The sequence below is a fragment of the Zonotrichia leucophrys genome, chromosome 20, assembly GCF_028769735.1.
Source record: "Zonotrichia leucophrys gambelii isolate GWCS_2022_RI chromosome 20, RI_Zleu_2.0, whole genome shotgun sequence".
Classification (NCBI taxonomy): Eukaryota; Metazoa; Chordata; class Aves; order Passeriformes; family Passerellidae; genus Zonotrichia; species Zonotrichia leucophrys.
Genome location: NC_088189.1, coordinates 10,710,997 through 10,734,184, shown reverse-complemented (window position 1 = coordinate 10,734,184; position 23,188 = coordinate 10,710,997). Strand labels below are relative to the sequence as shown.

At 44.7% G+C, this 23,188-nt stretch overlaps 1 protein-coding gene across 3 annotated transcripts in view; it reads right to left on the bottom strand.

Annotated features, from left to right (window-relative positions):
• Positions 1-2,531: 2,531 nt before the first annotated feature.
• The window catches only part of ARHGAP40 (Rho GTPase activating protein 40), a 39,326-nt gene continuing 18,669 nt past the window's right edge, over positions 2,532-23,188 (bottom strand). For 2 of the 3 annotated variants that reach the window (XM_064729611.1, XM_064729610.1), the window contains exons 2-15: positions 19,717-19,919; positions 14,601-14,821; positions 12,409-12,484; positions 11,508-11,659; positions 10,764-10,929; positions 10,340-10,431; positions 10,144-10,221; positions 9,349-9,508; positions 8,565-8,647; positions 7,575-7,781; positions 7,184-7,324; positions 6,175-6,335; positions 5,341-5,396; positions 2,532-5,006 (exon numbers count right to left, since the gene is read on the bottom strand). In XM_064729611.1, the coding sequence (XP_064585681.1) occupies positions 4,900-5,006; positions 5,341-5,396; positions 6,175-6,335; positions 7,184-7,324; positions 7,575-7,781; positions 8,565-8,647; positions 9,349-9,508; positions 10,144-10,221; positions 10,340-10,431; positions 10,764-10,929; positions 11,508-11,659; positions 12,409-12,484; positions 14,601-14,821; positions 19,717-19,897 (1,881 nt within the window). In that variant the 5' untranslated portion in view covers positions 19,898-19,919 and the 3' untranslated portion in view covers positions 2,532-4,899. The remainder of the gene's footprint in view (positions 5,007-5,340; positions 5,397-6,174; positions 6,336-7,183; positions 7,325-7,574; positions 7,782-8,564; positions 8,648-9,348; positions 9,509-10,143; positions 10,222-10,339; positions 10,432-10,763; positions 10,930-11,507; positions 11,660-12,408; positions 12,485-14,600; positions 14,822-19,716; positions 19,920-23,188) is intronic. The other variant, XM_064729612.1, reaches the window with a different exon arrangement.

Here is a 23,188-nt window from a genome sequence, read left to right as displayed (position 1 = left end):
GCACTGACTGGGTGCATGCAGAAAACTGAGGTGGGAGGTGACACCAGTGGGTTATGGATAGCCACACTCCTTGGGAGTTCTAAAGCTCTGGGTAAGGCTTAAAAAAATTAAATTTCATACAAGGCATGAGCGGTTTGTGCTCAGCTTGGAGCTTCCATCCACACACATGGACAAACAAGGAATATATTCAGCACTGAGGGCTCATCTCACCCTTCCAGCACAGAAAGGACATGCTGGCAAAAGCTGAAAGCAAGGGAAAATCAACATTTCATCCTCATCCCGCACAAGATAGGGAATTTCTGAAGCAGGTCTCTACTACAGCCTGCCAAGAGCAAGGTTTGGGATGAGTGGGGAGAGTGCAGCAGAACTCATGTGCATCTGTGTCTGTTCCAAACCCTGAAAAACAAACAAAATGACACACAGCCCACAGAGGTACACCCACACCCTGCATTTCTGTTGGGTTTCTTCCTCTTTTCCTGCTCTATCTCCTGGGAAATTACCCCTGCAACTTTACCAGCTAGAAAAGTGCAGAGGGCCAAGATGGTCACAGAGATGAAAACATCACCCCTTCCAAGGACTGAGGAGAACAGGAACACCTTCCTCCACTCCCATTCCTTGGGTCAGCCCCTGGCCAGGGCTGGAGAGCAGAGCTTAGCATGGAGGGAAAGGCTCAAACCCCTGAGCCCAGTGGGTCCTGCCAGGTCCAGGTGTGGGGAAGGACTTTGGCAGGGGAGGTCACCAAATCACACTGTTCTGGGGAAGGACAACCAGCACAAAGCTGCTGTGCCACCACAAACAACAAAAAAACCCATACAGACCTGAGATTGGAGGGATTAGAGACAGCCCAGGCCTTTCCCCAGCTGGTAAGGCAGAGCAGCTGCACATTTTCTTTTCCAGTGACTTAAAACATTGAACTTCAGCCTCTGTTTCCCCCCACAATGAAGACATGTGCAGCCCTCATGTGCAAACAGCATTTGGAGAGAACTTTAGGGCTCCATCCTCTCAGCATGCAAAACCACTGATGTCATTTGTCTTGTTTTCAGCACTGGGGAGTACATGGGGGTAAGGAAATAGATTTAATCAAATGCAGTTGTGTTTTATTTACAACAATAGTTGCTGCCACTTGCATTTATTGGAGCAAAGAATTTACTTGTGACATTTCCCTCCAAGAGCTGAAGCTTCACTTGCTCCTGTGAAGGCTCTGTATTCTTGCAAAAACTTAAGGCAAACTACTTTTTAAAAATCATTATTATTATTTTGATATTTCAGTTCCACTTCATCACAACTACATTCAACCAACATTTGCAAGATTCTTTTATGCTCTGTCCCTTATCTCAGCACAACATACAGCTGTATTCAGAATAAATCCTGGGCTCCTGTTCTGAGCAGGGGAGAGCTGTGTAATGATCAATCACAAAAGCCCTTGGGGATGGGAGAGATTAGCACTTTGATACTGCTGAAGATGAATGGGTGGGGTGAGTTTGATAAACTGGTGTTTTCCTCAGATAATTGCTCTGGATGCTTTTTGAAGCTGCTTGGATCCTCCTCCCCCTTTCTTTGTGCGTCTGGGTAGGGGAGCAAGCCCTGCTTTTCCAGCAGCACTGCTGGACAGACACTGCATTGCTTTTAAACAGTTCCCAGTGATCCATTTCATCACTATTAAACAATTTTAGTCGTGATTTAACCAAAGATCCAGGCTGGATTCCTGCTATTCCTGGCTGCTCCAAGCCCCAGAGCACAGCTGAGCTGAGCAGGACTGAGGGGTGGGAAGGAGATTTCTTGTGTCAGTGTTCACAGGGGTCTTACCTTGAGGGAAGAGATGGAGATCTGACTCCATATTTCAGAAGGCTTGATTTACTATTTTATGATATATATTAGATTAAAACTATACTAAAAGAATAGAAGAAAAGGTTTCATCAGAAGGCTGGCTAAACTAAGAATAGAAAGGAATGAATAACAAAGGTTTGTGCCTCGGACAGAGAGCCAGAGCCAGTTGGGCTGTGATTGGCCATTAATTAGAAACAATCAACATGGGCAAATCACAGATGCACCTGTTGCATTTCACAGCAGCAGATAATCAATGTTTACATTTTGTTCCTGAGGCCTGTCAGCTTCTCAGGAGGAAAAAATCCTAAAGAAAGGATTTTTTTATAAAAGTTGTCTGTGACAATTTCTCACAGGATTTGGACACATTTCCTCAAGCTGAAATCTTGAACCACTGCTCTTCTTCCTTCAGAAGTCCTTGGTGCTCCCATCCTTCTTTCCTTCTGCTCCCATCCACCTTTCCTTGGGCTTTTTATACCCAAATCCAACCTCCTCTTCCTCCTCCTGGAGCATCCTTCTGCAGCAATGCCACAGGATCAGCCAGAGGAGCTGCTCCTGAAGCTGGACCACAAAACTCATCCTCTTCATCCCTCTTCAGGCACGAGGCAAACCCTGCTGCATTCACAGATGTGCCGCCATTTCACTTGTTCTCAGGCACTAATGAAAATGCAGCCAGGAGATTTTACTGTGTTTTTATTGTTCCACTGAATAACTGAAATTTAAATACAGAATTAAAAAATCATAAAAAAGGTATTAAAAGCCATCCTTCAGGAGTGTGTTGCACATCATTGACTGAAAAATTTACACTTTTTGATACAAAGATAGGAAAAAAATTTTAAAAGCATATTCCATCATCTGGAAAGAGCTGTTTTGTTTTATTTATTTTTTTAACATTTCTTTTCATATTTAAACCTGATATTTATCTCATGAGAATCTCCCATTAACCTTGTTTTTCACAGCACTGATTCACATTTTTTGGTGTTCAAAAACCCCACTCATTTGTAGTTCATAGCAGCAGTGATGCAGTCTTGACCCCTCAATATACATGGACAGAATATCTAATAAACCAGCATATGAGGGGTGGAAAAAATGCAGCATTGTGAGATTTGCAGGGTGCAAAGGAACTTTGAGCTCACAGTGATACCTTTGGTACTTCTCAGGGTATCACATCTCTGGCATTTCCTCTTTGCCATCTTTACTCCATCACTGCCACAAAGAATTCCAGAAGGGATTCTGAACAGGTACCTTTGGTTTTTAAAGCCCCAGTTTCAAGCAGCTTGATCTTTCCAGAGACATCAATCACTCACTCAGAATCAGGCTCTTTCAGGCACAATTTAAGCCCTATAAAAGAGGCATCTCAAGAATTGTTGACACCTGGGTAAGGGTTGGGAGGTTCTATCACCAGTTCTTAAGAAGACATCCATGAAGGTGATCCAGCCAGTCAATGCATCTGCATCATCTCAACCAAAAAAGAATAGACACACTCTCTAATAGATGAATAATTTTAAGATATCTGCACCACTCACACAGAATTCACAGAAAGGATTTGGACTGTGGCTCACCTGTTCCTCAAGGATCTCAACCACCAAGAGGATTTAACCACACAAACAGAATAACCACAAAATGAAGAACAGGATCTAGGAGTTTGAGATAATGAATAAAGAAAGCTACACTTCATCCTGGGGACAAAAAAAGGAGGGAAAATTCAGATTGCAATGGAAACAAACTCCTCTAACAAAAGAAATAATACTGGAGATTGTCACTAGTGCAGCTGGGATTTGGCAAATGAAATACTTTGAGTACACACTTGCAGGGCAGCCCTGCTTCTGCCACGTGAATAAATATCCAACCATGTTTACAACAAACAGTATTTAGAGAAAGGAGTCCACATTTCCAGACAGTCTGGGTGTTCCACCTCTCACACTGCACTGTGGGGTCCCTCACGTGAGGTATGTCAGCATCACCACAAAGGAAAGCAACATTTCTGCACTCTCCTCGCAGGTATGGTGCTCCTGGAGCTGAGGCTGGATGATGATGATGATGATGATGATGATGATGATGATGATGATGATGATGCAGCAGCAGGGTGTGAGTGTCCTGCTCTGCCCTCACTGTCCAGCCCACTGTGCCCAGGCTGTGCTGGGTGCAATGGGAATGTGCAGCCAGAGCAGGGAGGGCTCAGCCCAGCTCAGCCACCTCACAGCTCAGGGGAGCTTTGTTGATATTGAGCAAACACATTCACACAGAATCTTCCAGAAAGAAGTCCAGTTCACATAGCCAGGACAGATTAGCAACCTCACATCAGCTTCAGCATATTTCCTGTGTTGTCTGTTGATATTTAGCTTGTCCATCAAAATAAATGCATGTTTGACCCTCATCAGTGGCAATTTGGGTGTGCATTACCAGCATGGGACAGGCACCTTCCTGTCACACTGAACATCTGAAAGGCTGCTGCATTTTCCACACCTTTTTTCAAGGAAAGTTATATTTTTGTGTTGCAAGTATGTGTTTAACTGCAGTCATGAAATACATGATGTGCTGGTGTCACGTCCCATCTGGCCTTTTTGGAAACATCCTTTCTCATTCTTCAAAGAACAGAACAGGACCTTAATAGTGAAGCCCAGGATCATAAAATCCTCTGGTGAAATGCCACAGGCAATCATGGACCTTACCCAAGGGATGTCCTTAGTACCACTGCAGCATTTCATTGTCTCTCCCCCAAAAGAAAGAGCAAATCCAGGATGCACAAATGCCTTCCACCATATTCAAGATAGTCTTTTTCTTCTTCAGTTCCATCTTTGCTGCACAACCACCGCAGCTTTGCCTTCAGGGTTTGTTTTGGGGGATATTTTGTTTAGGAACAGCCATTCCCCCTGCAAACTCTGCTACACCATGATAACTGCTGTTTGTTTCAGGCCACTGTGCTCTCACTGCAGCTGCCATGGAAGCAGTTCATAAAGGTGCTTTTCCTTCCAAGAAACAAGCAGTGTCTGCTCTGACACTACAACAGGAAAGTCTCTATTTCCACGCCTTCCAAAAACTGCAACCAAGGGCTTTGTTTCGCTCTTGTTTTCCTTAGAACATCCGAGGGCAAGATGGGTTTTGCTTAATTATCCACTCAGCATGGGGGTTGATGTGGTACAAGTCCAAGAGGTAAGTGTCTGGGTCCAGGCAATGTTCACCTGTTAAAACAAGAAAAAACCCACATTTTTAAATATCCTTAGTCCTTTAGCTGCTAGATTTGGTTTTTGTTTGCTTTTGCCCCCACCTAAAAACTACAATTTGTTCACATTCATTTCCATATTATCTTTCAGAAGTATTTCCACAAATCTGATCTAATTGCTTTGAGAGGAAAGAGGGAAGATGTCCATTAGATATTAGGAGGAAATTCTTCAGTCTTGGGGTGGTGACGCCTTGGCACAGTTGCCCAGAGAAGTTTTTTAGCTACCTCCTAAAAGAAGCTAAGCATAAAAACTGGATATCAGAGTCTTTATTTCAGGTACTATTTGTACTTACCAATATTGCCTCCCACTTCATACAGGAGCAGGTTTGTGCACTCTGTGGAGTTGTTACTGCAGAAAGAAAACCACACTGAAGGTTAAATCTCTGCAAAGACAGGTTGGGTGGTTTAGTAATATTGCTTCAAAAGGGTTGTTTGTGATTCAGAGGCCAGCAATGATCAGAGCCATGGGACAGAGGCCATGCACAGTGCAGGACACCCAAAACTGGCAAAAAAGAAAACAAGGCAAGCTGTTGGTGAGCTGGCCCATATCCAGCCAACTTCTCCTCACCCTCCTTGCCTGGACACCTCTGGGACACAGGAGAGGCACTGCCACATCACCCACCAAACACAGCCTGCAGCAGCTGGGACAGGGGCAGGAGCTCCCCTGCTCCTTTTCTGGGTTAGTTCAGCAATTCACCACAGGAGCACAGGAGGGAATTGCAGAGTTTATTTTAGGAAATCCCTACATTAACATAAGCACACTGGAATTACTACTCCAGGCAGGGATACAGGTGATGCTTTTCTGCAGAAAGGCTGCAGGGGGTTTTGCTTGTCAGGGTCAATGTTGTTGCCTTTTCCCTTCCCTTCAGCAAGGATTCTGGAGTTCATTTGCTGTCCAGCAGCCCAGAGGGCACCACTGACCTCCTGACAGCCTGAGCACTCGGTGGAATCACTCAGAATAAAATCTGCCTTCCCCATCCAGCTCCATTTCCTAAGCTTAGAACAGAGAACAATCTCTCTTCATGACTCGCTGTCCTTCCACCTCACCTCCACCTCAAGACAGAAAACAGCAGCTGGATCACTCAATCCTTTTTTCTTTTTTAAGCAGAGAAAAAAAAGCCATTTACCATTTGAGGAGGTTGACAGTGTTAACAATATTCCAGCCATTCTGGCACAGGTTCTTCTGAAACTGCCTCAGGACGTCGGCAACCCTGGTTGCATTGTTCAAGTGCACCTCCAGAGAGTCCTTCAGGAGGAGTGAGGCGTGGACTTTCACAACCTTGGAAGGCTGAACAAGGCAGGCAAAAAGAAAAAAGTGCTTAAAGAAAGACCCTTATCAGGCAAAACATAAATTTTCAAAATAAATTGGTGAGTGTGAAGAATTAAACCTGTTCAGAGAATTTAGGCTTGTTTCTTACAGTACAGGTTGAATGGAAGCACCAAGGTGAGCACTGTGAATAAATCATCAATGTTTTGTGTTGTGGCCACGAGAGGAGCCCTGTGCCCTCCATCAGCGTGTGCTGCTGCTCTCTGCTGTTCAAACACAGCACTGACACAAACTGGGATGAAAATGGGATTTGTCAGAAGGAATTCTGACAAACTGTTTGGCACAAGTGTGAATGACTCTTATGAAATTCATTTAAATTACTTGGAAAGGAATTTAGAGATCTGGGTTGCAGGCCTCTGAATTCCAGAAAGGTCTTTTCCAAGGAAAGGAGGCACCAAGTGATGTGCCATTTTAACAGACATTGTAGAGCAAAAAGAAAATTAGGCAATTCCCTGCATTTATGCTTTAAAAATGAAAAAAAAAAAAAATCTTCTTTTATCACAGCAGACATATCTGCTCCAACACATGGGGCACTCAAAGCCATAGGAATTCTGCTCTTAACATGGGGAAAAAGAAAATTTCTGCTCCTGATCTCTTCCCTGCTCTTAACCAAGTGTTTTGTAGCCTGAAATGTATTTAGTGCTCTTGTTGTTGAGATCAGTTTTTACCACAAAAGCGTCTGGGAAACTGTTCCTCATTATTCTGCTTTTTATTGTCCCTCTGTCTCTTTTCAAGGGTATCACCCCTTTCATCTTTCTGAGTTCTCAGTTAAACATTTGACACTGCCACACAGGGGGTTCCTGGCTCACCTCTCCCTGGTTCTTTTCCACCTTGTCTTTATCAGCGTGAATCTTGCGCAGCAGATTTTTGATCCTCTTGTCACAGAACTGGTACCTTCTGCTGTTGCTCTCGTTCAGCTTTCTCACCTGAGCCACCAGAAAAGAGGAGACCTGGGCAGGGTGAAAATAGGAATTAAATCAAGCAGAGATAAGGATGTCATTTAGGAACCTGATCATCACTTTAGCTCCTTAAATAGACAAAAATCTATGTACTTTTAGGTAGCTTTGGAATTCAGACAGAGGTTTTGCTCACACACGTGTAATTACTCTGAAACTTCCAAGGCTATCCCTTTCCCTATCCCAATTCTAACAAGACCCAAGACATTGATGTCCCAGACCACCAAATTCTTGTAGGACTCACAGTCCAGAGCAGGTCCTGGTAATGGATCATCATCCGCACCACGTCAGCCGCCCCCTCCGCCAGCTGCTTCTCCTTCCCCTCGGGGATCTTGTTTGGCAGCCCCTTGTGCATGAAGAGGTTTGGGGCCATGACTGTGGACACGTTCCAGAGGTTCATTTTGTTGTTTTTTTCCCTGGCAACCACCTTGCTGAGAAACTCAAGAAGGGCCTGAGAGGAGGGAAAGAGATGTAAGCCATCCATTACTAGTAATGCTCAAAAAATGTATGCTAGTAATGTCATCCAATACTAGTAATGCTCAAAAAACTACCGTGGCAATTGCTGGAGAGATCATTAATTAGCACTTTTTCTTGATATAGATCAGCAAATCCCATTTCTCCAGTCAGGAAGTGGAGTGACCAATTTCTAAGACTAGGATAGCAACTAATAACCACACCAAGAGTGGTTTATCCAGTATTTATGAATCAGGAAAAACAGTATGTGTGGGAAACAGATGAGTTTTTACTCCTTGGCAGGTGGTAATTTATAAATTCTAGCTGTAAAAGTTTCTGAATTCAAAGATGAACACCCTCTTTCAGTGTCCCCTCAAAGCCATTCCCAGATGTGGAAAACGAAATCTTTTTGGATTATCCCTTTCACCTCACACTACCACCAGAGCCATGACAGATCATCTTTGACTGAATTATATATTCCAGTGCTCTAAATGAAGTGCCCAGGGTGCTAAGTCAGCCTTACCTTTAATATCTGAGAGCTGAACTACTCAGGAGGAAAAGAAAAAAGGCAGCAACAACCACCACAGCTCTTATAAAGCACAGCAAGGCAGAGGTGGTGACTATTTAAAAGCCATGTAGCTGGGGGAATGGCTTAGTGGTCACCCTGAAGTTCTGGGGGAATGGTTGGACTGAATGATTTTAAGAAAGTTTTGGGTTTTTTTCAATCTAAACAATTCTGTGATTCTATGTTTTACCAGCTAAATCAAAAGCAAGCAGTTACCTTCAGAGTGTTTCTGTTGGACTCTGGCAGAATCAGGATCAGGAGGTTTAGAGCTTGCAATCTTTGCTTCAGGTCTGGAATATCTAGAAGGAGAGTAACAACAGGACAGAGGATTCAGGTTTCTGACCCTTCTTTTTGAACACAGGAATGCTCCAAGGAATGAGACAATTACTTATTGAATGGTTGGTCATCTAGAATTTGAGACCTTGTTTCACAGAAGCAACTCAAACTCATACTGTCCTTAAGAAGGGAACTACCCATGTTTTTGAAGACTGACTCATTTACTTTAGAGTACACAATCAACCAGCAACTCTCATGCCCTGGAAGAGCAGCAAAAGAACCCATAATTCTCCATTTTTTGAACAAAGAACTTGTGCACTCAAGATTAACACATCCAAACTCTTAGTGTGCCCTTCAGGATCTTAAATCTCTAAGGGGAACACACACATAAGAGGTTCAGCTCATCTCTATTTATCCCACTAGTGAACAAAGAAATGTGCTTGCGGAGCAGCACATTACCTGCAGGCTGTGTGCCCTGGCCAGCTCCCACAGCTCAGTCTGGGTGTCACTACTGATCAATTTGTCCTGCAAATGGCAGCAACCTTGCAGGCTGCAGTGACACAGAACTGAAGCCCCCAGTGCAGCGCTGCAGAAAGGTGCATTCAACTGCAATGACTGCAACCCTCAGCTGCGCTGTGCTGCCATCACCACAGGCTCCCAACAGCCCTGACAGGGCAGCTCTGCACAGCCCAAAGCGGTGCTGGCAGGCAGGGCAGGCACTCACTCTGAACAGCAGCAAAGGCAGGCAGGTACTCTGCAGTCAGCAGCGGGGCCGGCAGCTCGCGGATGAACCTCTTGAGCAGCCCCGACACGTCGTTCTGGTGCACATCATCCCAGCGGAACAGCCCGCTGTAGAAGTCCCTTTCCAGCTTCTGCTCCAGGCTCTAGCAGAGAGATGGAATTTATCACGTGCTTTAGTGAGCAAATGTGAGAGAAATTTTGTAGCTGAGCACTGGGAGGGCGAGACATTGAAGAAAAATGGTGCAGAGAGCCTCAGCATGTGACAGTGTTCACAGGGGTTTTTGGATTGGGGAGGAGATGAGGATCTGACTCCATGTTTCAGAAGGCTGATTTATTATTTTATAATATATATTACATTAAAACTATACTAAAAGAATAGAAGAAAAGGTTTCATCAGAAGGCTAGCTAAGAATAGAATAGAAAAGAATGATAACAAAAGCTTCTGTCTCAGACAGAGAGTCTGTGATTGGTCATTAATTACAAACAAACCAACATGAGCCAATCACAGATCCACCTGTTGCATTCCACAGCAGCAGATAACCATTGTTTACATTTTGTTCCTGAGCCCTCTCAGCTTCTCAGGAGGAAAAATCCTAAGGAAAGGATTTTTCATAAAAGTTGTCTGTGACACCAGCACACGCTGCAGTATTTCCCAGCATTGGGTGTTTGTGGTTGTACTGGGGAGGGGATGAGATAATTCAGGTCATTCAAACACTTGGTTCAGCAAATGTTTCCTGATCACCCCTGACACTTCCAAACAATGCTAAAGGGCTCATACCTTAATCCTGGTCTGGGACCCAGAAACTCTCAGGATGCCCTCTGTTTCAAGCCCTCTCTTCTCCAGGCAGGACAGCAGCTGTTAGAAGGGAAAACAGAAAGCTCTTAGGCACAGAGGATGAGGAGTCAGCCTGTCCTCATCACAGACTCGTGACTCTGAGGACCAGAGGTGTGAATGAAACCAGAACAGAACTTACTGCCTGGAGCAGCAGAGGGACCTTGGTGTTGGGCAGCAGCTTTTGGTCATTTTCCAACAGGGTGTTGAGTGGAACTCCAAAGAGTCTTTTCTCTACAACAGAAACAACATTTCCACATTGCTCTCAACATTTCAGTCACAGCTCTAACAGAGGTGTAAGGGATAAATCCTCCACTGCAGACTTGTAAACACTGATACTGGAGAAAGAGAGTTAAACAGGACAATTGCAGCCAGACATAAAGGTGGTAGTAGGTCTTGATGTCATGATCCACTGACTTCCAGAAGAAATCCAAAGAAAACACACCTGTCACAAGGTTTCTTATCAAAGACCCTCTGTTCTAACATTTGAAACACAACTGATGAGTGTATGATGAGAAGATGAATGTAAAAAAACAAAAAAAAGCACAAAAAAGAGTATAACTAACCTGTTGTTTTCAGTTTTGCTGCTTTGTTTCTCTTCAGCTCAAAGCCCAGGATATCACAGAGAGCTGTAAGTTCAATGAGGGCCAGTGTGGGGATCTTCTTCATGTCCTGAGCTGACAGGTCTCCAATCCTGGTCACTCCTAGTCTGCCCTTCGGGATCTTAAATCTCTAAGGGAAACACACACAAAAGATTCAGCTCAAATTATCTCTCTTAATCCCACAAATGAACAACTTTTGCTGTAGTCTTATTTTTTTTTTAATCATAACCAGGCATCTGTTCTTCCTGCTGTGTTCAAGACCAGACATATGCCCATAACTACTCCTACTCAACCACCAGCTGAATAAATATTTTCCCTTTTCAATATTGCTCTTTAATCATACTAGAGATGCCAGTTTTTCTAAGTTAAAGGCAGCCTGATACCCACGCCAATCTACTTCAATTTTGGATTAAAGAGCAATTCATTTGCAGAGAGAAGAAAACTTTAGAATTATGAGTAAGAAAGTGCACTTAGTGACTGTCCTCTTTTCAGAGGAAACAACAAGGATGTGTGTCAAAATAGGGAGTTTCCAGATAAAAGCATTATTTATTTTGATCCTCCTCTACACAATGTCTATCCTTGCCCAATGTTGTAAAGATAACAGCACAGCACACCCCAAAATACCACCAAGCACATTCCCATTGCCTTGTACCACCTTGACAAGCCAAGGCTGATAATTCCAACAAGATAAATTCCTGCAGTGCTTACTGTTAGGGCATTTCCATCCTTTAACTTCCTGGATTCAGACAGGAAGGATCCCTTGAGCAGGACAGCTGCTTGCTCTGAGTAGGCAACATCCATGTTGAACACCTCCTCCTTCCCAGGGTTTCGAACTGTGCAGGAATAATCCTGGGTTTCTGCTGCAGAGGAGAAATTGCCTTGAATTTCTGCAAGCCAGGAAAGCAAATGTGCTATAAATGCAGTTTGAGATGGGTTTGGTGACATTGATTTTAAAAATCCTGCAGTAACACATGAGAAGAGTGTCCCCATAGAACAGAATGATCTGTAGGGTAAGATTCTTCCCTGAAAGGGTGGTCAGGCATTGGAACATGGGAACAGGCTGCCAAGGGAAATGGTGCAGTCACCATCCCTGGAAGGGTTAAAAAACCGTGCAGATGTGGCACCTGGGGACATGATTTAGTGGTGAACACGCTGCTGCTGAGTGGTTGGACTTGTGATTTTAGAGAACTTTTCCAAGTTTAATGAGTTTATGATCAATGAGAAGTCACAACATTATGGCTATAATTACCAGGTCACTGGTAAGGCAAAACCACAGCCTTAAATTAAAGGACACACCTATGGCTAACCTCTCTTTACACAACTGCTCATGGCATTTATAAGGTTTCACTGGCATTACTAAATTGATTTTATTTTCATCTTTCAGTTGCTTTATCAAGAATTTAAAATTATCAGCTTGAGTGACAATTCTAACAATGATGGACCTTGGAAAAGTTTATAAATCCACAGGTGTGAATTATCACATAAAGAAACCCACAACCCAACACAAACAAATTTCAGATACTGCATATACTTAAATATGTGTGGGGCTTTCCTTCCAGTTCTAGCCCTACTTCAGATCCTACTCTGCATTTAAAAACTTTCCCCTTACTTCTCTGGGTGTTTGAAGTCCGTAGATTGTGCCACAGTGGATCTGTGCTGGGCTCCTCTTTCTCTGCTGCTGTGTCCTGAAAAATTAGAAAGAAGTTGTTTTAGCCACAACCAAAAGAGCAGAACCACAGGAAAAGAGCTGAAAAGCTGGTGGTTATGAATTCTTTATCAAGTTTAGAAAAAGATTAAAACATCTAAATAAACCAACCAACCCTCCCCCCCAAAAACAGGTGGTGTTAGTCTTTCTCCAGGAAAAGCTGGTGGTTATGAACTCTTTATCAAGTAAAAAAAAAAAAAGAAATTAAATAAACCAACCAACCCTCCCCCAAGAAAAAAGACAGCATTAGTCTTTCTCCAGGATTTCTGCCTCTACAAGGTCAGCTTTTCAGAACTGAATTTGGGAAGTGCTCTTGTTTTGTTTAATGGTGATTTAAAGTGTCACTGGAACCAAGACAACACAAGAGGGCTCCAAACGATGCCAGTGCTCCACGAGGCACTAGAGAGCAGGAATGTTACTCCAGCCTGGGAGGGCTGTGCATCTGCAGGTCTTTCAGTAACTCCTCAACGCTGCAACCAGCATTTCTCCAGTCTCAATCTCTTGAAGTGAAAGGAAGCCAAGACATACCAGGAGCCTGTAGCCACATTTCTCTTCACAGAGAAAAGCAAGGCACAATTCTTCCCAAGAATATTTCTGGGATTCACAATCTCTGAACCTCAGAGAAAGAAAACACAATTCTTATGATTTGCTGTGCCTGTGTTGTGCCAAAGTAGAATGCAATATGGAGACTGTTTACCCACAGTGATGGTGGTTTTTTTCCTTGGCCTGTCAGGGCCAGGGGTGTGTGTGTGTGTGTTGGGACAGTCGGGTGACAGTCACGAGATTCAGTGCAGTGTGAGCAGTGTGTGTGTAGTTGTGTGCAGGGCTGAGTGCTTGGCAGGTTGAGTTTTAGATGTATAGAATATTCTAGTATAATAAAGTAATTAATTAGCCTTTTGATATCCATGGAGTCAGATGCATCATTCTCCCTCCCTCACCAACATGGGAGTCGCCTATGATTTCCTAAAAGAGCCCTGGACCCAGGAAGCCAAGTCAAGCCCCACGTGCTTGACTTGAAGAGTCAAGAAGTGTAAGAGCCAAAATGAGGGATGTGGGACTCCAGGGGCTCTCCAAAATGTAGTTTGTTGTATACAAAATGCAGTTTATTCCATCCAGGAGGTTACAGCAGCCCAGGGTGGTGGGTGACAGAGCTGTGCTACAGCTGCCAGCTCCAGCTGCAGGCAGGCCTGGGGACCCTTTGGTTTTGGTTACAATGCATTATAGACTTTTCTTTGCTGAGCATCTTCATACAATAGAGCCAATCTATACCTTAACTTTTATCTACAGCCTATCATAACTACTATAAATATCATATTCATGTTACTATTCTCCAATCACTAAACATCAGTACATTACAGTTTAAGCCAGAAGTTGTTTTTCAGTTTTCTTGCAATGGAAAATTCTGAGACCTTTTTTCTATTTGCATCAACTGCTGACTTGTTTGCCTGTGCTATCTTTCTGCTTGGTAAAAACATCTTGTTTGACATGGGTTTGTCCTTTGCTCTAAGTCATAAAACCCCCCCTTCTAACTAATATAACCAAGGAGACAAAGGGTATCCAGTAAGACTGGCTCAGCAGTTCTTTTCTTCTATCAAAACTTGCTTCCATCTCTAGGCCTTCTTCAGAGTCTACATTCAAAAACCTTTCTGCTAAGCATACATATCTGTGAGACTTTCTTGTCAAACTTCCATCCTTCCCAACAAAGAAGCTCTTTTAGGAGATGTCAACATGTAGGGGGATAGAATATAAGAAAATAAAGACAGTGTAGAAAGTAATCTTATCTCTAAGGAGTAGCAGCTGGGCCAATTATCAAAGATTAGGAGCAGGCCTGACTTTAACAGGCCACATCTGTGACCAGTGAGAAGAAGAGTGCCATAAATGACAATGGATGGATGGATGGATGGATGGATGGATGGATGGATGGATGGATGGATGGATGGATGGATGGATGGATGGATGGAGAACTGGAGTCAGTTGGCTACTTTGTGAAGTGCTGTGAGGAGCTGCCCACGAGAAACACCAAGAAAGTGTGAAACTTTTGTGATAAGGAGACACCAGCATGGAACCCCTGCGATAAGATGCCAGCACCAACGCACCTGGGAGCTGCTGGCAGCAAAGATGTCGCGCACGTCGCGCACGGGGTGCTTGTTCCTCCTGCGGCGCGAGCGCGAGTACGTGTCCAGCCGGCGCTGCACGGCCGCCGCCTGTGTCCTGGTCAGCGTGGACAGCAGCACCAGGTTGTCCTTGTCCCCCGCCGGCTCCCCGAGCAGCTCGGCCAGCCCCGCGTCCTGCAGCCACTCGGCCTCGGCCTCTCCCTCTGCCAGGGCACAGGGAGGAGAGAGCAGCGGTTAGTGACTCTCCTCTTTTCAGAGGGAACTACAAGGATGCGTGTCAAAATAGGAATTTTCAGATAAAAGCATTATTTCTTTTGATCCTCCTCTACACAATGCCTATCCTTGCCCAATGTTGCAAAGATAACAGCACAATACACACCAAAATACCACCAAACACAGACCTGTTGCCTTGTACCACCCTTGAGAAGCCAAGACTGATAAATTCTAACAAGAAAAATTCCTCCAGTGCTCACTGTTAGGGCATTTCCATCCTTTAACTTCCTGGATTCAGACAGGAAGGTTCCCTTGAGCAGGACAGCTGCTTGCTCTGAGTAGGCAACATATTGAACACCTCCTCTTTCTAGTTCTGGGATTCTTGCAGTGCTTCAGGGTCAGAGAGCAGGAGCCTGGGCTGTTCCCTGACTGGGATTGTCCCATTGTTCCCAGTGGGACATCATGGGAGGGAGTCACAGCTGTGTTCTGAAGGCCATTCTCAAAATCTCAGCCCTAATCCTAAGTGCCCAGCTGGGTATGAGGTGAAACAAGAGTTCACACAGCTCCTTGGGCAGGTGTAGCTGCTCACACAGTTCTTATTGCTCATTCCAGGTGAGGAAAAAGGAGAAGAAAGAACTGTGGAGGTAGAGAAGCTCCCAGAGGAGCTGGGTAGGAGAGGGCACAAGTGTCATTCTGGGTATTTAAGCAAGGATTGTGACAGGATATGGGAGTGAAGTCAGATGGACTTGATAAATCTGCCTTTCCATGGACTGCCTGTGCACAGGGGAGCTCTGGCAGCAGCACACAGCCACCCCAGGAGGAATGGCAGGGCTTCCCTGGATCCCACCTGATCCTTCAACAGCTTTGAGAATGAACAAAAGGTTTGTGAGAAGCCACAGCACACAAAACTCCATATTTGGTGTTTGTACCTTTCCCAATGACTTGGTTGCTTCTTTTACTTTTTTAAAAAATCTACATGCATGCCTAGGTATAAACTTTTTTTTTTAATATCCAGATCCTGATCTGGTAGGTTCAAATGTATTTTACTTACTATACTTGCTGAACTATTTGTGTGTATCTTCTGTACTCTTTAATTTTTTAAGTGGATTGGTAAGCACTTAAACTACACTCAGCTAAAGCAAAAACGTTATTTTTACTCTGTGCATTCATTTTATGGCTGGGCCTATTCAAAATATCACTAAAATTAAAGACCATTCCAGTTCCAGAAGGAAGTGTGAGAAGCCTGGAGACAGTACAGCAGCATTACTCAAACGAGCTCAATCCACTTCATTCTTCAATACATATAAAGTTACACTTCAAACAGAGAAGACTTTTTTTTCTTATGGGATACACTCATAAGGAAGTGCAAGTGAGAAAGTGCCCTGAGCAAGGCAGCTACTTGAAATTCAAAGATGAAAGAAACAATTTAGCAGGTGACTTCAACTTTAACACAGCAAACACCACAAAGCCTTTATCTTTTCAATTCCATCTACCACATTCATTCACTGCAGGCACCTCCAGTACAGCCCTACCAGAGGTTATACTGGGAAAAAGAAAAATTACAACTGAACTGATTGGCACAGAGCAGCTCATTCCCACTCTTCCTGTCCTATGCAAACTTCCACCTCCTCAGTTACCACAGCAGCTCAGGCCAAGTTTTATTATTGCTGCACCAATAAAAAGCAGCCATGAAACTCTCCTTGAGAGATTAAATAATTTCATTTTTCTGGAGAAACCTCACGTTAATGCAGCTTGCAAACACATGTTGTGACACAATTAAAACTCAGTCTTCAGAGTGTGGTCTTTGTGATTTTTGGTGTCATAATGAAACAGAACTTTTTTCATCATCACACCACAATAAATAGAGCTGAACTTGAAGTCAAGTATTTCCCTAAGTGAATCTTCTAGCAAATTGCCTGGTTTTCCTCCATGGCCCTGAGTTTTGGTCTTTTTCCATGTCTGGTTCACAGAAGTTAGCAGATAACAACATCCCCTGGGCACAGCCAGCTGTGGTCCCACTCACAGCCCCTCACCAAACACCTCCTTGTTCTGCATCCACGGTTTCACAGCAGAACAACACACAAAAAGCCTCTGGTTTATTTTGCCTTTGGGAACTAGAGGAAGTGAAGTGTATTGCTTGCAAATATTGAAAATAGCCAATTCCAGTCATAACAGGAAACTGATCTTGCACACAATCCCACAGAGCAGCCCCTCCATCGGACATCCGTGCGAGCCTGCTGCCCCAGCTGGTGCCAAAGCCCCAGATTGTAATTCCTCTGCTTGCTATTTTGGCCCAGTTATGTTTGCCAGTAACACAAAAGGAAACCAGCAAAATGGGTTGTTTCTGGGGAAAAGGGAAAAATTGGAGAGAAACAGGTCAGAGCAGAGAGATCCACAGAAGATGAGCTGCAGGTTTAAGCCTGGGGAGCTGCTGAGATTTGCCTTGTGAGTTCCAGGCAAGCAGCATTTCAGGAGGGCAAGATTAGGAATGATTTTGCAAAACTAGAGAACACCAGTTCCACAAATTTACTTGAAACATAACCTAGTCAAAAATAGCGTTCACAATAAAGTATTCACTTCCCAAATATTTAAAGGACAGCCAGAACATCCTACATTTTCAGACTAAACATTAAGCACAACTTCCTATCTAATGTTTGAAGGTGAAGAATCCCCCTTTGCAGGCAGTTCTCAGCCACAGGTACATGCTGTAAGGTCACAAACAGGTATTTTAGTGCCTGTGTCCTCAGCTGGCTGTGCTGTCAGGCCCTGGACAGAGCTGGGCAGACAGTGACAGCGAGGACAGCACAAAGCTGCATTTCAGGAAAAGCTGCTTCCTGCTCCCCCCCCCAACTGTTAGCAGGCCATGAGTACCCTCAGCACCTGTCACTGCCCTAAACCTGTAGTTACACACTGGCCCCCCATGCCACCAGGAGCTTCTCAGGACACCCCTCCTCACCCAGGGCTTGCACAGGAGTGTTCCCAGCTGGGTGTTTGCAGTGCCTTATCTCCACAGCCTGTCCTGTCCCTGTGTGTTATCAGCAGCCATCTCCAGGCTGAGCCAGGCTGGCTCCAGACAGAGCTGCCCATCTCTCAGCGCCCCAGATTTATGCACAAAGTGAAGGTGCCTCTGGCTCTGAGGAGCCCCACAGCCTCTGTGCTCTGAGCAGAAGCTGCAGAGATGTCAAAGCCAAACCCTGCACCCTGCACACCATCCAAAGCTTCCCCACTCCCAGCACAGAGTTTATTTGCCTAAGCTCCTTCAGAGGAGGCATCAGGAGCCCCAGCCTGCCCCACCTCCCTCCCCAGGCTGCTGGGAAGGCTTTGCTACTTGGAGCATCATTTCAAGCCTGTCTGGTTTCAATGGCCAATTAAGCACTCAGTTCCTGCCTGCTAGATTAATCTACAGCATTAAAAGACTTCTCCTCATATCCCTGCTTGTACACAGTAATCAAATTGCCTCCAGCATATCAGTCTTTAGGATATCCCAGACAGTCTTTCATCTGATGGGATGGTCTCTTTTCCAGTCTGCTTCCTGGTGCACTCATTTTCTGAATCCCTTTGCATCTCTTCCACTTCTAAAAATCAAACTTGTTTCCTTTATAAAAAGGGACTTTACAGCAGACCTTCATTTTTATCATGTCCTGCCAATGATGGCAGATAGGGACAATGATATTCCCACCCTGCTCTCCAGAGCCTCTCTATGTCCCCATGAGAGCATTTGGCCCTTTCCAAGTCCAGCAGCACACTGGGACTGTCACACAAACATTTCCCCAGGACACAGATCATCCTCAATACCACACAGCTGTGCAGGCAGCAAACCTATGTTCAAGGGGATGCCAACCACCTCAGTTTCTTCAAAGTGGACACAGAAAGGTGTGGTCCCCACCTGGGGGATCTCTGGGTGTTTATCAGCACTTTTCAGCCCTCCAGCAACCCAGGGTGTTGTACTTTCCATGGGACTGCTCATAGGAACTGCAGTGACAGGACAAGGAGTAACGGGTTCTCACTAAAAGAGGGGAACATTATGTTGGGTATTAGGAAGAAATCTGTCACTGGGAGGGTGCTAAAGCCCTGGCACCAAAGACTTGCCCAGAGAAGCTGTGGCTGCCCCTGGATCCCTGGAAGTGTCCAAGGCCAGACTGGACAGGGCTTGGAGCAGCCTGGGACAGTGGAAGGTGTCCATGGCAGGGGTGACACTGGATGAGCTTTAAAGTCCCTTCCAACCCAAACCATTCTGTGATTCTATGATTCCATAGAAGGAAAACATATCCCAAAAGTTTTGGAATAACTGGCCCAGTTCCAATTATTCCAAAGCACTGGATAACAACAGTGCTCTAGAAAGTGCATTAGAAACAACCCATACACATTTCTGCCAAAGAAAGAAAAAAGGATATGCAGGAAAAACCTTGTATGGAAGGATTCAAGGCTTTCTGGATGTTTACTGTGGTTTCTTGAACAGGGAATTAGAGAGGGAACAGTCAGCCTTCCACAGAAGCAGCTCCCACAAAAGCCACTATGATGAATCTCAGAACCATGCACACAAACAGCCCCAGCTCTCACAGAGTGTTTACCCTACACCACCTGAGCTGCCACTGAGAGCCCCCACCCTTGGTGGGGCTGATTGAAAACCCTGGAGCCTTGAACATCTCCTGGGACTGACCTTGGAGTCAGCTTTGCTCCAGAAGCCGAAACCAGGCCAGGCCAACCCTCCCCTTCTGCAGGGCATTATCCACCACCCAATTAAAATAATATCTCTATCCCTGATTGACTGATAATATTCTAACCATACTCCAACATGCTTCTGAGTCGTTCAGGTGCATAAGCAAATCTTCTGTTTCAGATGTTCACATTCCTCTCCTTACTCCCAACATTTTTGGCAACCTACCCTCCTGTGTTTTGACATCTGCAAGGCTGCATTCCTCCTGCTCGGCTTCAGCGCTCTGTTTAATATTCTCCACTTCCAGCCAAAAACTGTCCATTGACAAGTTGTCCAAAGCTTCTCCTCTGGAATTCGTGCTCTCTGACACAGGGGATGCCACAGCACTCTTTGGAGGAAGCTGGTTCATTTTCCAAGGGCAATGTCTGCTGCTGAGAGAGGAAGAGATAAGGGGAGAGAGATTAAGCTCCACGTATCACACACGGCATTCGTGTCCAGCCTCCTCTGATTAATGACTGCAGCAAAGCCAAACAGAGGTAAGTGCTGAACTTCCTTTGCTTGGTGTTTAGCAATACAGACAAGGTTGGGACTAAATCCCCCAGAGAATGGGGAAAACTGCTGTCCAAACATGTGAGAGGACACAGACCAACAGAGTGTTTTCAGCGCTGTCCCTCCTGTGACCTCCAACACATCACCTACCGCCCCACGCTCACTCCAAGACCTCCCTGCGAGTTTGCACAGACACCTCTGCATTCACAGCCACCCAGGCTGTCCCAAGCCCAGTGCATGTGTGCTCCAGACCTGGCACAGAGAGGAGCCTGGCAGCTCACCACCAAACCCAGCAGGTTTGTGCTCCCTATGCAAAACCCAGCACAGCTCCATCCCCTGCACTTCAGCTCACACAACAAACAGCTCACAGGGCTGAGGCCCCCTTTTCCTGCCTAGACCAGATTTTTCAGCTGTGAAACAACACGAGGTGTCCTGGGAAACCCAAGCATATGGAATTTTCTTACCACCCTGCTGATTCATTCATGCACAGCTGAAGTCTCAGACTGGCCTCATTCAGCTTTCAGCCCCGGTGCTGTGAGCTTCTCATCACTTCATAAAACAGTGCCTCTCCTAAAATGAGCTATAATTGTCTTCAAAGAGTTCCAAGCTATTTAAACCCTGCTATTTTTCAAAGACTTACCAAAAAATGGGGTAAGTGGAACATACTTATGAGAACACCTCAATGCTTCCACTGATGAATACAAAAATTAAAGAGGTGAAACACTAACTGTGGGTGGTTCAAGAAGCACACATGAACAGCCACCCCTACCAAACACAGGCCAAAATTCCTTTATAGTTTCATTAAAAAAAAAAAAAAAGTCTAAGTCTTACACCTTGAAAACCATGACAACAAAACACCCACGAAATACTATTTAACCTCCTAGTTCTAGGAGCCAAAAGTTATAGATGGCAAAATATCTGGAAAGTTTTAGCCCCTTTCATTCCAGAAAGCCATTATTAGCAGTTCTGGCACTAACTTGCTTCAGTTGAGGAGCACTTCAGATTTTAAAAAGGTAATTTGAAGATCTAATAACAGAGACAAACATTGTAGGCCACTCTGCACTTGTGTTTACACACATGCATGCACATCACGCTCCTCACTAACACACACAGGCAGCCCCTCTCTTCTGGAGGTCAGAACCACAGCAAAGGAATCACTCCAGGAACATCTGGAGCCAGGCACAGTGTTTAGAACAAGAACCAAAGGAGTTTGCTTGTTTGTTTTACAGGAAGACAAAAGTGAAAGACTGACTTGAGCTATTCTGCCACCCAGCAGGCAAGAACAGAGGCAATCTGCTTTCCTATTTCTGGATACCCAAATAACACTCAATATACCAATTTATACCCTGGTGGAGCACTTAAATAGGCAATCTAAGACTTATTTTTTACCTGCACAGTTCGTGTCCAACTCTCTCAGTTCTATTGCAGCTACTAACTCAATTTATTTTTTCTCTTTTCAACTTTTTACTTCTACCTTTACCCATTAGGAGTTAAAAAGTTAGATTGCATCCCTCACCTTAACTCCTCACCTTCAGTACTCCTCTCCATTTTCTCACATTTGCTGACAATCATCTCATAAGATTAGATTTAAACAAAAAAGACTCTTCAACACCTTCCTAGGATTCTATTATGAACCAGTCCACAGAACTCATCACTTGCAACATGAAACTAAGTGGAAGGAGGAATTCAGATTTTTTTGAGGGAGATGGTTTTGGCCATATGAGGAACACTGGTAGACAAACTTGCACTGAAGAGGTCTCCCAGTGCACAACACTCAGGAACCATCTTGCAAGTTCTTCTAATTGCTCTGCTGCAGGCTTGCAGCAGGCACAAAACAACTCTTCTTGCCTTAAGTTTCTGTCCTATATTCCCATGGGATCTAGGTTATACAGATTAAAGCAGCTCCAAAATGCACCTTTCCTTTGTGTTCAGCTTGGTTTTGAGCTGGCTGAAAACACCCCAGAAATCTCCAGGGATCAACACAGAACAGAATTGAGGTTTGCAGCTCCAGCAGAACCTGCCCCACAGACCTGACCAGGAGATGTGCTCTGTGTCACCTCTGTCACCCATGGCTGTGACAACTCCTTCCCATGCCTGCCTGGAAAAAACAACACCATTTTAAGCCAATAAATAAATAAATAAAATCTTCAGCTCTTTCCAAAGGGTGGCTCTTGATTTAGATCTCCTGCATGGCTTACCCAGACACCAGGCTCTGAATGCCAGCTTCATTCCAGGGGATGTTATTCCAAGGGGAGCATTATTTATGTAAAGCATTAGGGCACATCCCTGAAGCACACCTGAGAAAGGTCACAATAAAGCCCTCACAGCCCAGGTTTCAGGCTTTGCCCTTGCCAGCAGCTTGTTTTGGTCTACTTTCAGCTCCTATCACAGAGTTCTGGTGCAAGGACAGAGTTTTGCCAAAGAGGGAATTGCTGCACCTCGTCCCACCCTGATTGTGGGATGCAAATCAGTGTAGCTTCTCACCATCCACAGTTCCCTGGCTTCCTTCCACAGCTGGAAATACAGATGTTCTTGGACTGTTTGCACCAAAAGTCCACCAGTCACACTATAAACCTACTCTAGGAAAGCCACAGCTGAGCTGCTTGTGTGCCAAACAAAAAACAAAAGCCATTTTAACTTCTTCCCCTCAGCTGGCCCATTTACTGATGCACTAAACTTGGTTTCAGCGAGCTGCAGGATGCTGATATCACACAGCAGCTCTGCAGAGGGGCAGCAGGACCCAAGGCCAAGCTCTACCAGTGTTAAACTAGAACTGTTGCTCCTGTCCACAGGACAACAAAAATCAGACCTTCACACTTAAAAAACATTTTATTTTCTGGTCTAAATTCCTTTTTTTTCCCCCTTGAACTCAGCGCACAGTGCTTTGCAGCTCCAGCTGCCCAGGTGGAAGGCTAATTTTAGATTCAGAGCACCTAAAAGATTGTTCTTCCTCATTGCATACCCGAGTCAAGTGGAGGGCAGCCTGTGACGTTCCAGCACAGCAACAGCTGAGATTGAAAGCAGAGATTGTTGGCTTAAAATGTTAATGGCTCAGTGCAACTGGGCAAAGAGGAGGTGGAATAATCAAGCTCACTCCATTGCACTGTCAACCTAGCAAAAAGCATCAGATTATGAAGCTTTAAAAATTAAC